At 42.5% G+C, this 15,648-nt stretch overlaps 1 protein-coding gene and 1 long non-coding RNA gene across 4 annotated transcripts in view; one reads left to right on the top strand and one right to left on the bottom strand.

Annotated features, from left to right (window-relative positions):
- Positions 1-15,648, top strand: part of ncor2 (nuclear receptor corepressor 2) — an 87,445-nt gene that overhangs the window by 44,192 nt on the left and 27,605 nt on the right. For 2 of the 3 annotated variants that reach the window (XM_061671344.1, XM_061671342.1), the window contains exons 10-17: positions 622-794; positions 913-1,006; positions 3,379-3,557; positions 4,477-4,531; positions 4,615-4,713; positions 6,613-6,770; positions 9,183-9,343; positions 11,355-11,417. In XM_061671344.1, the coding sequence (XP_061527328.1) occupies positions 622-794; positions 913-1,006; positions 3,379-3,557; positions 4,477-4,531; positions 4,615-4,713; positions 6,613-6,770; positions 9,183-9,343; positions 11,355-11,417 (982 nt within the window). The remainder of the gene's footprint in view (positions 1-621; positions 795-912; positions 1,007-3,378; positions 3,558-4,476; positions 4,532-4,614; positions 4,714-6,612; positions 6,771-9,182; positions 9,344-11,354; positions 11,418-15,648) is intronic. The other variant, XM_061671343.1, reaches the window with a different exon arrangement.
- Positions 9,185-11,236, bottom strand: LOC133399654 (uncharacterized). Its single transcript, XR_009768243.1, has 3 exons — positions 9,765-11,236; positions 9,405-9,452; positions 9,185-9,325 (listed from the first exon to the last, which is right to left on the bottom strand). It is a non-coding gene; the product is annotated as an uncharacterized LOC133399654 (long non-coding RNA).

The raw sequence follows: 15,648 nt of genomic DNA, 5'->3' as shown, positions 1-15,648 counted from the left end.
ACTAGCAGAGTTATAAGTAAAGCTGGGATCAAGCCAGATGGAGTCCTAAATTCAACTGACTTTCTTGAAGAAGAAAAACATTGTAGCTCACGTTTATATGTTAACATGTATAACATTTGGCAAAATAATGTACTAGTTTTCCATCTTAAAAGATAATGATGGCAGAGAGCCTGACAGTTTTCTATAGAAAGTAAATATAATGCCAAAAAGAACAGTTTTTTCAAGTGCAGCATATACATTGAAGATTGAAGGGTAAATCAGACTTTAGGCTCTGCACTACAATAATGGCTCCCAAACCATCGTAACTCAATATCATTAGATAAAGTTGGAAAAGTATTTTTTTCACTATGAACTCATGCATTAATAATGCATGAGATTATCATATTCGCCATTAGCGCGGCAGTAGCTGATCTTTAAGGACTTGCTTGCCGGAGGGTTCCGGTTGCTTTCACGCTGGTTTCTCTCCTTTCTTGCCTGCTTGTGTGGGATTTGGATATATTTGTGCGTGGTGTGCAACACAAACTATATGCAGTACAGCAGATTGCAAATCAGTATAATCAATTACAATGAAATAAAAATAAAGTCTCTTTCAAGATCCCGCCTTTTTGTGTGCCAATGCAGGAACAGAAATTCTGCCAGCGTTACGACCAACTGATGGAAGCCTGGGAGAAGAAGGTGGAGCGCATTGAAAACAACCCGCGGCGCCGAGCCAAGGAAAGCAAAGTACGGGAGTACTACGAAAAACAGTTCCCAGAGATTCGGAAGCAGAGAGAGATTCAGGAACGAATCCAGAGGTGAGCGAGCGACACCTTTCCAATCCCAGTGACTGCAACTGACTTATCCACTTGCTGTTGTCTATGTGCAGTAATTACTGTAAGAACTCAAACAGTGGAATATGTTTTGTTTTTGTAGCCGCGTTGGGCAGCGAGGGGCTGGACTGAGCTCTTCTGCGGCTCGCAGCGAACACGAGGTCTCCGAGATCATTGACGGAATATCAGAGCACGAGGTAAGCTTTTCTGTCAAAGATGGCGTTGACCACCTTGACTTACACTGTTTGCACTGCTGTGTTCTCTCGCTATGTCGCGGTTCTCCTATTGCAGATTTCATATCGGCATCATTCGCGGGAATATGAGCGTATGCTGTCATTTTGGGGGTAGTAAAATCAATGCTTTTTAGCTTAAAACATTACAACTGTAAAAAACTCAAATTCATTCAAAAACTTTACAAGGAATAAAATGTACTACGGTGCGGTACAGTATGTTGAAGAGTTTCAAACGTGTTTAGAAGAGTATGGTAGCGTTAATACGAGTGTGGAGAAGACTAATAAGAGTCTGGGGTGTTTCATACAGCTTTGAAATGTGTACAAATAATCAAAGAAATTTGCAGATTACACCTATTGCAGCGGAGGTCGGGAATCTAACCCCGCGATAAATGAGGGATTACTTCTATTAAATACTCACAGAATCAACAATTAGTCATTTTTTTAGACGATATGAATCATTTATATTAGTCAGAAATTGATTTATCCAAATCTCCATAATATGAGTAGTTATCCCAACTGAATATATTTTCATTGTCAATGAATTATTTATTGTATCCAATCGGATGTATACATAGGATTCATAGTTATCCATCCATCATCTTACCCCCCTCTGATATTTTTAGCACATATCACAGGTCATCATTTTCCCATTCCCAAAAGAAATGACCAAAAAGTGATGATATGCAATTCAAAACACTCGTGCACCGAAGGGCGAAACACTGCGGCAGTCATTTTCTTTGTAAAGAGGTGCCAGCAACTGGAAGAAACTAAAAATAAAAATGTTTCAAAGGACCAAAAGACTGTAATATGAGTCGTCCAGATCTTATCACAGACCCGTCTTTTATGTAGAGCAACAAGGCATACTTTTCTACTTAAAACAGTTGGAAGTTCTACGTGGAGACATTTTTTTTGGCCAGGTCCAGCTCACTGAGGTCAAAAGAATAATATTAGGAACTCCAGAAACAGCTGTGTCTGATGCAGTGCAAGTTACGCCCACAATTCTAAACATTGTTTATCCGAACCTTTCTGACAGAGACAATCCAAACTGGCCGTTATTGATCTCGGTCACGGCTTGATACGGCGCCTGATGTTTTGAACAACTGCAGGATGCTATTTGTGGTACATTGTGGTCATTCATTTATGCATCTTAAACTGAATATGTCAGCAGATATCGTGTCAATTGTGTTCTTTTAGTACTAACTTTCTTTTGAACTCTTGTAGTAACCGAGTTCCCCTTCTGGGGATCAAGAAAAACATATCTTATCCTCTACACTGCAGGGCTGCACATGTTGTAGTTATCATAAAACTATTATATGTTGTAATTGTCCAAGTTATATTCATACCAAAGTTTGTAACTCGACAATTTGAAAGCTAAATAAAAGTCAATTGCATATTATAAGTACCTCCAATGCATACTGGTGGAAAGTGAAGAGTGAGGTTTCATTCTGTCAGCTTGCACAAGTACACTTGCAGCATCTTTTTTCTTTCACGTGCACACAGCTATGAACAAGAATCAGGGATTCATTTATTTTCCAGTTCAAACTTCATATTTCGTAGAATATGATTTCCTCGTGAAGTCTTTGAGTAGTCAGTTCATTGATCGAGAGCATTTCTTTGAATGCAACCCCGACTTCTATATTCCCTACATGAGGAGTCGCTTTGTCAAAGATGTGAAAAAAGCATCGGCTCAGTTTGACTTCTTTCTGCCGATATGTTGTCCTTACGGTCTTGACCTGGCAGGCGGACCGGAAGCGACAGACTTGAGCTAGCGCGCCCGAACAGAGCCTTGTACATAAAACGTGTGCGCGCGCCTTACAACCATTTGCAATGCATTATTTTTTTGTGTGTGGAGCTTTTCTGTTATGTATTTTTCAGCGCTATATTTTGTTTTTCATTCTTGAAACAAGTCTGGACCTGCACAGCAATTTCATTGTAACTGCACCGTACAATGTCAAGGAAGGCTTTCTATTGTATTCTATAGCTGGCAGTAAGATGTTCAGGCATCGCCCGTGACCTTTCGTCGCCTCCCCTCCCATGTAGAAACATTTTCGGCATTTTCTTTCACTCACATACCAACCACAGCGTCAGAGGTAAATGTGTGCAGAGTTCACATTTGATGTGGAATATGTCTCCCACTGCTGAAATTGCTGAGGACGCTTAACTTCCGCTCCTGCTATCAGACCTCTGCGGTGCTTTAAAACAGCTGTAATGTTACTTCCGGTTCACGACAACTATAAGCACAGTCTTGGCTCCCTTCCCTCTTGAAAACAGTGTCTCCTTCCTGGATGTTGGTTTGTTTTATTGTGTGTCTTTCGTGTGGCACGTGTGAACGTCAGAACACAGAGAAGCAAATGCGGCAGCTGGCAGTCATCCCTCCGATGCTGTTTGACGCCGAGCAGCAACGCATCAAGTTCATCAACATGAATGGATTGATGGACGACCCCATGAAGGTGTACAAGGATCGGCAGGTCATGAACATGTGGAGCGAGCAAGAGAAGGACACTTTCAGAGAGAAGTAAGGTCAACTCTTCAGGAAAGTCAGGGTGCTCAATGGATTTATGTGAAATGCACGACAGCAGTGCAATGCCTCCGATTCACTCATTCGCCGACTGATGGTGGAGGTTAGCATGCTAAATGCCAACCGTTACATCGCGGGCAAACCGGGTGATTAGTGTCTTGCTCAAGGATACGGTACGACACAGTGTCCCCGAGGGCACTCGGGGTCAAACCATTAACTTCCAAATGTGGCCGCTGTAACGCCGAAGCCCTGTCGGCCTGTGGCCCACACGCAGCTCGTTGGTAAATATTGGTTAAAGAAAGTGGCAAGAAACAGTTATGCATTTTTATCAAGTTTCATATTAGTATGCAGCACCAGCTAAATGTTAAGTGAGTGAGATTCTACCAAAAAACACAAACGTGTGGATGATGTTGGGCTCGGGAAGTTGTAGGAAAGGAAGTGAATCGTCCCCCCTTTGTGACAAACGAGGGAAAAACTTTGAAGCACATCCGCACAGGAAAACAGACTCCAAATGTTAAGATTGTTCTTTTCATCCGAAACACAAAGAAACATAGTTTTGATACATACAAACTAGAAAATGTGACAACACGCAACTACAACTCCACAAGCTTGTACAGTAAACAAAGCAAAGCAAATGTATTTATACAGCGCATTTCATACACGAGGTAACTCGATGTGCTTTACACGATTAAAAGCATTTAAAAGCAAAGCTTATAAACATTTACAACAAAGTAAATGTGACTTACTGATAGCATCCAATCAAAATACTAAATCTAACCAGTCTGATTGAGTTGAATACCTAATTAACCTTATTTTTTGTGATGCTCTTAGAGGTTTTAGTGCTAAGTTCAGTGCTTCATGCAATCGAACTTAAAATATCTTGCAGTTGTATAGTTTTCTCGTTCTGATTCCACAGATTCATCCAACACCCTAAAAACTTTGGTCTGATCGCATCTTTCCTGGAAAGAAAGGTATGGCTTTGTGTTCAACTGCGTAATCCAGTCTTCTCGAGAAAAAACATTTCCAGGCAAGTCACATTTCTCTCATTTTTCAGACGGTGGCGGAATGTGTGCTGTTTTATTATTTGACCAAAAAGAATGAGAACTATAAGAACATAGTGCGAAGAAACTACAGACGGCGAGGAAGAAGCCAGGTATTGTCGTCACCTTTCAAGCTTGAACACTCCTGGCCAGTCGTGTCCTCTGACCTTTCAAATAACACATGCTATCTCAGTGACAATATTACTTTGAACTGATTGCGTTTCCTGAGATTGTAGTCGTCACGGTCTGGGCAAAATGCCAGAACTTCTTGGTGAAACAAGTCAGACGGGAACGATCTATGCTAACCTTTCCTCTACATTCTAGATGTGTATTGCATATTGCAAGACGACCTCATCCCATGACACAAGAATTGCGGTGTTTACAAACATCAAATTTAAGATCTCCCTTTGAAGAAACCAGAACTTGTTGCAATGTACCGGCACTTTAAGGACCACAATCATAATGTTGGAGCTGGCACAGCTGCAGTATTTTGGTTGATCTCAGCGTGTAGTGTGGCTGGTAAAATTAGACCAATTCGTCAAATAGTCGCGATCTGGCGTTATCGTCACTAACTTCGGAACACTGTAATACTAAGGGAGCCGGCGGATACACCTAAACAAAAGTGCTATTGCAGTCCATTTGAAGGTTATGATGAGTCACTGGAGTTGTGACCTCAATACACATCATTTTATGCTTTTAAAAAAACAAAAAAAACATCACTCATTAATGTGCAAATTCTGTTCATTCAAGTTAAGTATTGAATAGCAGCATTTTGCACTAGCAGATGAAATGTGTATAATGTAAACAGGGTGATGTAATGTATTTCAACCTAACGTGACATATCTTTACCTTTCATTTAGTCATCAGAATCATCTTTATTTGCCAAGTATGTCCAAAAACACACAAGGAATTTTGTCTCCGGTAGTCGGAGCCGCTCTAGTACGACAACAGACGGTCAATTGACAGAGAACACTTTGGAGACAGAAAGACATTGAGGAAAAAAAACAAAAACAAAAAAACAGTCACTGAGCAGGAAAGCGTTGCTAGTTATCTGCTAATGCCGGTACATTTTTATTTTTTCTTTTTATTTTATTTTTTTGACAATTGCAATAGTCCGGTGCAATGACCGTTTGTGCAAAGGGCGCTGAGACTTCAAGGAGTGGATGCGGTTTAAAGTGACGAGTAGTGCGATCATCTGGGACAACTTCCCTATGAATGAAGCGGGTGCATGTTCACCGATAAAACATTTTTAGCCCCCTCATCAAAGTTGTTCATCTCTGCTCTTGATCATCTTTTGAACTCATTCCATTTTCTGACTGACTCTCACTCTTTTTGTCAGCCAGTCTCACACATTAAAGAAACTCTAGTGATATCATCGTCATCATCAAACGTACGTGTTGCTTTGGCCGAAGGCAGCAGTGTCAAATATGGCACTGTCATTTGCGCAAGAAGAGTTGTCAGCTTGCATGTGCGTACTCGTCTGAACTCTCACCCTCAAAGGCCAGACAGGCAAGACACCAGTGAGGAAGTGGCACTTGTTTGCATAAAAACCAAAAGCTATACAGAAGAACAGTTATTCCGTGGTTTCTGAACTTTCGTATCCTGTTTGGTTTTGCCTTTGCAGGCATTCGTTTTAGTTACGTGAAATTCAGTGAAACCAGATCATTTTGTGTGTGTTATATAAACAAGGTGCGTCAGTGTTGTCAAATCAATCTGTTTGCCATCTGTTGATCTGTTAAAAATCCATTTTGTTGTCTTGTAGCATATCAATTTTAGTGTATGTCAACTCAAAAATGGTGTAAGAAAAAAGGCCAAACATAACAACAAGCTGTTAATTAAATTATTTTTGAAATGCGTAATGAGTGATTTTTGCAGCATTCCTAAACCAGAAAATCATAAATTACAAACTCCTACTTCGAGGCTTAAAATGAAAACTTTGACGTTGATTGTCCGTAAGTAGATCATCTGGGTTCATGTTTGGAATATTGTTGTTGTTCCTGTCCCACTTGTAGCACGGCCAGCAGCAGCAGCAGCAGCAGCAGCAGCAGCAGCAACAGCAGCAACAAGTCAATCGAAGCAGCCAGGAAGACAAGGAAAAGGAGGAGAAAGACAAGGAAGGAGAGAGGGAGGAGGAGAAACCAGAAGCTGAAGACAAGGAGGATGGGATGAAGTAAGTCAAACTACAAATTCAACAGAGAGAGCAGAACATTTACACTATATGCCATATCATCTTTATCCCAAACAGTATATGGACAACTTTTGAAATCATGTCACAAAGCAAGCCTTACATTTTGTAATCATTCAGCTCACTTTGCTTTCTGTGGGCCAATCTACAGTATTAGTTTTTCTGAGGTTTTGAAAGGGCTAGACCCAGTTACACATCAAAGAACATTGACTTTGGAAGTTTCTTTTCTATCATTTCATAATCCACTTTTTACAGGAAACGCCCAATGCTCCTGAAAACGCATTCGTTCAAGTTTATGAAAAGTAATCAAATGTAATTTGTTATATTACTTGGAAAAAAAATAATTGAAATAGTTACACTAGTAATACAATTTCAACACGGTAACTTGTAATCATAACCAACTACATTTCCAAAGTCAAATTCCCAACACTGGATAAGAGTATTTTTTGGAGAAAGAAAGTTGGTCTGGAAATCCCATTGCTCTTTAAACTTGAAGGACCGCCGTCTCACCTAGCCAGACTTTCCAGCGACAACAGCTTGGAATTCATTCACCTTATTAAAACAGCTGTTTTCCTTGGAAACACCTTAGGTGGGATCTTCTCTTCTGTGGTTTTGCTGGGGACAATGTAACCGGATTATGTGCCCTGTTTATACGGGGGTGGATGGCTTTGTGCAGTGTTGTCCAACAGCAACGGATGCAAAAGCAACCGACGGAATACAAATCTTTCTGTTCTGCGGTCGAAATCGATAGGTGAATGCACCCGAAGTGTGTAGGCGGGCACTCTATTATCTAATCTGAGGTTGCACTTTGTACTGTCGCTGTAATGTAAATTCTTGAGCATTTGTGTCAGACTTGAAGATGCTGACGCGGCATTACCTGCTGTCGGACTGTCTGCCTCAGTACAGCAGCCTCACCTATTTTTGGAGCAGCATCTGTACCCCTCGTTAAGATTAACGGAGCTCAGTAAAAATGAATTGAGACGTTATGGGTTGAACTCTTGGCTTGCTGTGATGCTAACTCCAGATAAAGTAACACAGGAGTGTGACCATCGCGTTAGGGCTGCACAATTAATCGAATTTTAACCGTGATCGTAATTTTGCCCGATTGGCAGTGATTGTTTTTTTTTTTTTTTTTATTTGTTTAATTTTAGTTTTTAATTTTATTTATTTTAACATTTAAAGCCCGGGCACTGCTGGGTATGAAATGTGCTTCGTTGGCAGCAGTGCCCGCAACCTAGTCAGCCAGTCACCAGGGGGCGAATGTGTGGTTAAGGCTTCATTAAGGCCCGGCATCGCGCTACATGGCCAACTTCAAAATAAAACCTTAAAATGGCATCGATGTCCAATGTAGTCGTATATGAAGCTTTTATTTTGAAGTTTGCCCTCTCAGCACATTGGTGGAGAGGTGGCGTGCCACGGGAAGACACGATTAATAATCGTTGTAGCGGCTCCCTCGACTTCAACTTTTCGGCTGGCCTGACCGCAGTAAAAAAAAACAAAAAAACACAGAAGTAAACAGAGAGGGAAATCACAAGTTCTTTTGCAGTTGGTGACCGTGCGCGACTGACCAATCAAGCGTGCCGTCCTTGACAATTCACTATATTGACAACAAGGATTTTCGAATGAAAAGTCGGTGCTTACAGCCAAATGTTATTCCGTTTTATGCATTAACTGTATTACCATTAAGTTGGAATTCATGGTTACACTTTGTAATAGCATATTTTTTCAGTTAGCCCTTGCTAAAGTCGAATTTGTTTTGTGGTACATTTATTTTTGTATGACTAACTATCATTTATTCTTATTTAAAGATTTATTTTGCACTGAAAACTGTTACATATTGTCTGTCAAAAAGTAGTGCAATAAAAATAAAGATTTTTCCCGAACATGAAGAATAATTGTGACTAATGATCATGATTATAATATTGTTCAAAATAATGACAATTATTATTTTGGCCATGATTGTGCAGCCCGACATCACGTTTTTCTCTATTTGGATACCAACTGGAGAGGTGCCCAAAAGGTACCTCAAAGATGGAGGTAGACAGCATGTAGTCTGCTAACTATGCAACAAAGAACCACAAATGTCTAATGTCCTCTGTTGTATTTTGCCATTTTGTGTTCCTCAGTAGTTCAGTAGTATGGATAGCATATTATTTATTAGCAGATATTGAAGCTATTACCATCCAAAGTACACAACCTGTGGTGGAAATGTAAGCTCGATAAGGGTTTACTATTACATACTGTACAGTGGAAAGCTGAACTGAACTTGGAAACGTGATTTGTAATCTAATTAATTGAACACAGACTTTGTCAATCATTGTGATGCATCCATCGATCCTTACCTATGCCGCTTATCTTGATATTGTTCGAAAATGTAATGGCATATCTAAATTGCAGAGATGAAACTTCTGGGGAAGATGCAGAGGACAAAGAGCCTACGGTGGCCGTCAAGGGCCGACGAACAGCCAACAGCCAAGGACGCCGTAAGGGCCGAATCACCCGCTCGATGACCAGTGAGGTGGAGGAGACGACCGCTCCGCCTGTCAACAATGAGCTCGGTCAGTCTTGGTGGTTTAACATCACATCACTTCAGCGGGTTGGGAGGTGACAGTAACTCACCTGTAAGGGCTCTGGACTTTAAACCGGAGTGTTATAGTTTAAGTCCCCCTGTGAACAAGAATACATGGCAACTAGTCGTTGGAGAGATACTAGTCTCTCAGGTTATAATAACCCCAGAAAATGTTGACATATTTCTCCAATTTACTTTTACATTTACAGTAATTTCTTGTGTATAATAAAACTCAAACAAACTCAAACATCAGGAAAACCCTTCTACTTATGTATAATGTGCACCGTCAAGTCGCTGCTATCCATGCTCAGAACACGAATTATTACCTGTATTTGATTAGGTTTTACAAACAAATATACTACTCTGTCTGCCTTGCTGATGTAATTCAGATATGGTTTTATTAGTCTCACCGGGTATGTTGCGACTGGGTGCCATGTCGGCTGTGTCCTGAAATGATTGGACAGGTACAAAGTAGTCGAGTGCTTCCCTCGGAGTCCGCAGCATTGGATAAATCAAGTTGTTGGTTCATACTTGGTGCATAGTCCAGCGGGTGTTGTTTTCTTATCGACTGTTGTTTTTCTGCAAGTCTAAAGCTGCTAGCAGGCAGTTAGCAGCTAGATCAGCTAGCCGCAGGAGCGAGTGGCAGACACTAGCTATCTTCTGTAGCAACGCAGAGTAGCGATCCAAGAAGGAAGGAGTTCAGAGTGAAATGTCTTAAAGGTATCTAACTGGAGACCGCGTTGTGGTGGAAAGTAAGCTGTAATGTACTAAATATATAGGACAAATGTAGTTGGTGTGTGACATGGCGACAATGTAAAACTCAGTCCTTGACCCGGCAGTCCATCCTGAGAGATATATGATATCGATATGGCAGCGCCCACAAGGACGCCATGATTCTCGAGAGAGCAGAGAAAATGTAGCAAATTTTACATTTGTAATATTAGAGATTACATATCATATTGGAATGAAAGTACACCTCTTTCACAAACCCTGGCTCCCGGTGTCCATTTATACAAAGGGAACATTACATTTTCTTCATACCTATGTATAATGTGCATCTTGTATACGTAAGTGAGTGTAATTAGCCGTCTTTCATGAACTATTGATCGATTTGACGGATGCTCGTTCCAAGACCACTCTCGCAGTAACCTTTCAGTGGCAACTCTAAAACTTTCAATCACCCTCCTGCAATATGACAAAAATGAAGTTAGCCCACTCTAGTTTTCAGTGGCTCAATTATGCTCCAAATATTGATCTCCTGGCCCATTCCACCAGAGTGCACTGTTGGCCCTTACGTCTTCGCCCTACTCACCTTTTTAAGTGGCAGCCCTGTCCTACAGTGGATTCCTTGCAGATTGTAAGTTAGCTGTACTCACAGCATCCGCTCTGCTATTGGCTATTTGTTTTTTGTTTTTTTCGCATATATGCATCCTGTTGCTTTTGCCATCACTAAGTTTAGTCACATGAAATTCCCCAATGAGTGAAGCTGCAGAGACTCTCAACAGCCTCCTTCTTTCATTGTCCCGATGCTCGCAGCAGTGGTTGGCTGGCTGCTTTGTCCTCCACACAGGTCCGTATAGAGGACTTTCAAGTACAAGATCCAACTTCTCTGTGTGTCGGCAGGGCCAGGGTCACTCTGGCTAATAACTTGTGCGGAGAGGAAAAAGCCAGTTGTTGTCGATAATCATTAACTGACTTCTCTCCTTCGATTTCCTGCTTTCTCCATCTAAAACAAACAGTTCCTAGCAACTGAGGCAACAGTGCCTTTTTAGCAAGCAGCAAAAGTACCCTTCCCCCACGTATTGTTTTTTTTCTTCTCTATTTTCTTTCCTCTTGTAAGTCACTCCCTAACTGACTTTGTCACTTGCAACTGCCCACTCCCCCTCCTCCTTCTTACTTGCTTATTTGTCTCTGTGTGTGTGTGTGTGTGTGTGTGTGTGTGTGTGTGTGTGCGCGTGTGTGTGCGCGCACGTGCGTGCGTGCGCGTGCGTCTGCGACAGCCAATCTGGAAATGAATGAGAGTTCTCGCTGGACTGAAGAAGAGATGGAAACAGCCAAAAAAGGTAACACACGACAAGTTTTTCTTTCCTCTGTGACTTGGATTGCAACATTGTTCACAATCGAGATGCCACACGTGGCTTCAAAAGTGCACCAGGCAAATGATGAGGATGTGCCTTGCTGTTCGTGAAAGCAGCGATTGCCACGTGCTTCTAAACTGTGTCGAGGTGCATCAGTGTGGACTGTGGCTGCTGCTCTTTCAAGTCATTTCCCATCTCTCTTCTTATCGTGGTGGCTGTAAAGTCTGTCCCTTATCAGTTAACCTCTGTGAAATTGCAGCAGTCATTAACCTGCCTGTTTATTATCTCTGACAGAAGATCACCCAGCAGCCCGTGGCTGATTCACAGCGCTCTCTGATACGGTGCCCGATGTCCTCACACTTGTACTGTGTGTGTGATTGTGTTAGTTGCGCCAAGTACGTGATTGTCATTCTCTGAGTCGATGATTAAAGGAGCTTCTCACCCTCAGTGGTTTATAATTCCTCACTGACTCTTAGACAGGGATTCCCCACAGATCTGTAACACCATCTCGACAAGCTTGCTGATATTATATTTGAATTTTCAAAATGGGTAATCTGTGCCACATACATTTAAATGTTGCTGCACATTTATAAAACTCGAAGCATGAAGTGGCTACGGGCTGTCTTTATAATTTGCGACCTGCTGTCTGTACAATGATGACGTGGGTCATCTGTGTGACTTAAGTTGTGCTTCTGAATAATTAAATGAGTCCTTCCTTTTGATCATAGCAGAGCAAGTGCCGAATATAATCTTGCAGCCTGTCGGCTACATGCGCATCTGCCCCGTCAATTGGAATGTCGTGTATTGTTTGTCTGTTAAGAGGTTATTTTTCACCGGCCGTCACTGCTCGGCTTGAACACAGGACCGTGTAGTAATCCTGGTTAATATCTTCAAGTTCCATTCTCCTGTGTTTGGATTAGTGGGGTGCTTCATCCCAGAGGATTAGCCTGGCAATTCAGTGGATGCGGGGCTTCTACGAAGTGCTTATGTAACCACAGAACCTTAGCGACAGTAGCCAGAGCTGAAGAACGAGTCTTGCTATTTTTCAGAAATTCTAATAGCCCCTCCATGTAAAATGCAGCTCACCCTCCTGTCCTGCATACACAAGAGTAGAGCCACAATTTGCCAAACGCCCCGCCTCCATTCCCAATCGAATAGTGTTCATTCGTATAAGTTCATCAAGGTGCTCCCTTGTCTCCCTTTCAGCTTGAAGTGTATATTTTAAAGAAGCGTATTTGTCCGCAAGTTTAATGTGTTCATCCCCTTTAGTTTAAACAGCTCTGAAAAATCACATTTATGTCACAGGTCATAGATTACCCCACCCCCACCCCGCCTTCCAGGAAAATATTGCCGCAATAACTCAAGCCTTCATTGCTGCTCAAAGATCGGTAGCTCAGACAAGAGTTGTTCGAAAGGCTGCTTTTTTAATCCACTAGCTCAATCTGTTTGTGTGTAAGATGTCTTGTAAAGGTTGTCTCGCTGGGATCCTGATCCAAGTTGTGTGTTTGCATGTGCGCACTTTTGGCTAGCATTCATGGAAGTGCAGTAATCTGCAAGGCTTTGCCAGAGTGCAGGCAGGCCCCTGGATAAAGGCCCCTGCTCCACTTGCCGGAAGAACCCACACAACGGAGCTGCAGGTAGAAAACCACGTCTTTCTTTTCCACTGGTGCTCGGTTTTTGCTTCTCTCCCTGTCCACTTCTCGGTTTGGGAGATGGCACCGGCCCAAGTTGGCAAGAGCTGTGGAAGATTTGGCAAGTGAGGAGCCCGCCCCCGACCCCCACTTGCTCTCTCTCCTTCCTTACTCCATTTTATTATAGATTGGAGAGGTCACATTCAAGATGAAAAGCAGGTCAGTCAGGAAAAATGTGAAAAGCCTTTATGCTTTCTCATGGTATCAACATCAACTCTGTTGCCTCCCCCTCTTCCCCCCATCTTCTCTCTTTGCTTACTCCCCACTTCTTTATCCCTACGTGGTCTCCATTCTCTCGCTCTCCCAGCCTCTCTCTTCCCCTCCTCGCCACCCCCTCTATGTTTACACTTGGACTGCCTGAGTGTGTGTTTGTGTCTGTGTGCTAAAGTATTAACAGGAGAGAGAGAGGGAGCGAGCGGGCTCAAGTTCGTGTGTACGCATGCATTTGTGTGTGCACTGGTCGGTGGTGCCTGCTGGCAGAGTAAGGTGGGGGGAGGGATAGGCTGACAGAGAGAGGGAGGGGAAAGTGTGAGGGAGAGAGAGAGAGAGAGATCAGATGAGGAGAGAGAGAGAGAGAGAGCACAGAGCACAGCCGCGTAGTTCCACTTTCCTGCCGAAGTCTTCCTAGGCGGCCGCCATTGAGGAGAGACGAAGCACGAGAACAGAACTGCAATTACTGAAGCGTGGGGAATAGCAGCCAGGCGGGGAGAGACCAGGAGCATGTGCTGTTTTGGAGCGTGTCAACCTGACCCTAGCTCAAGTATCAAGCCAGCTGGAAGCAAGAGTGGAGGGATTGAGCCGTTTTCATCTGCGCTCTGGATCGCGTTGAAGTGCGTTCCCGGCCGTCCCTCCAGAGATCAGACAGTCTGATCGTGTGATCCGGCAGGGCCACAAGACCACGGCTGAAGTAACAGGCATGTGACACAGCGACAACCACGTTCTGGCTACGCCAGCTATTGATTGGACTGCTCTGGGTGGCGCTAAAGGCCTTGCGGGGTCCTGATTGGACGTGAGGACACCACCTGCTTGAGTATTGCTGCTGCTGATTGGATGTTGGATCCAAGTGTTTCCCCTGCCTCTAAGGCTTGGAGTCAACGGCAGCTACTCGGGAATGCGCTTTGTATACTTGCATACACGGATTAAACTAGGTATTTATATTTGTCATCACTTTTCATTCTGAGTAATAGCTTAGTTAAATCTTAGAATTCGTGCTATGCTTTTGTAGGCAGTCTAAAATGAGGCATTACCCTCTCCAATACAGGCCTTACTACTTGTCTACCCATCTTTGGAATTAGTTGGTACCTACAAGTCTGCTATTTTTTTTCTCTTGCTTTTTGACTTGAAAACTCGACAGGTTGTCGTGCAATTTTTATATGACAAACAGTTCAGCTGTTGCTGTAGCTTGTCTAGTGTTGTCGTCAGTATATTCTCATAAAAGGAGGAATACTCATTCCCGGTAGATGATGAGTGCATGTGGCAGGTTAGTTTTTTTTTTTTTTGTAGACGTCTCTTTAAGTATAAAGATTATTATTATTATCAAAGAGCGTCTGCTTGTTGTCTTCCTGTCTCCATGAAATATTAAGATGCAAGGACCTCTGAACTCTTGTCTAATGGTACCCCGCTAGCTGTTGGCGCCGTGCTTGCTAATAAAAAAAAAAAAAAACCCACAACCCTCGGAGAGGGTGCCCTGCCAGGACCTGTCGTCCTGGCACAGCAAACAAGTGGGTGTTGTAGGTTAAGCTTCTTACAGCACACACTGCTAATGGCCTGCTTTTAGCCAACAGCACACGCTGAAGGGGAACCACCACAGTAAATTCTACGCTATCTGTCTTTGGCCCTCTTTTGCACAAACATGCTGACCGCTCCCTCCAACAGTTCTTGTAGCACGTGATATGTGAATTTCATGACCACTTTTTCTATCCTTCTCTGGTCTGGTGGGTGCGTGTCGACTCTTGTGTAAGGCACAATCATGTGGTTGACTGAGTAAAGGACCATGGTTTCTTGGAACTGGGTCACATCAAAGTTAGTCAGAATATAACACAGTGTGACCTCAGTGAGGGTGAGTTAGTGATGTCATTGACATAAGGGCTGGTTCAGCTGCCATATTACCACTCCCCTAAACATTTCGATGGTTTTGTGTATTAAGGACTATATTGGCAGCTTGCCAATGCTCCTCGTAGGACACTGTGGACTCAAGTCCTAGATTGTCCTACAGTTAAGAAAGAACAGCTACTAAGAGATGCTTACAAGTTATTGCTGATTGTTTAAACCAGATATTTACATACACTGTATAAAAAGACGCACTTTTTTCTCACTATCTGAAATTAAATGAGACGAGACATTGTTCCTGCTTTCGGTCAATCAGGATTAGCAAAATGTTTCTATTTTCTAAATTCCAGGTAATGAGAGATAAATGACAATGTCCGTGACTTTCTTCAAAGTTAGCTATTTACATACATTTCATTAGTATTTGGTACCAATTTCCTTTCAACTGTATTACTTGGGTCAAACGTTTTGGATCTCCT

The sequence above is a fragment of the Phycodurus eques genome, chromosome 3 (genome assembly GCF_024500275.1).
Source record: "Phycodurus eques isolate BA_2022a chromosome 3, UOR_Pequ_1.1, whole genome shotgun sequence".
Taxonomy (NCBI): domain Eukaryota; kingdom Metazoa; phylum Chordata; class Actinopteri; order Syngnathiformes; family Syngnathidae; genus Phycodurus; species Phycodurus eques.
This window is presented reverse-complemented; position numbering and strand designations above follow the sequence as displayed.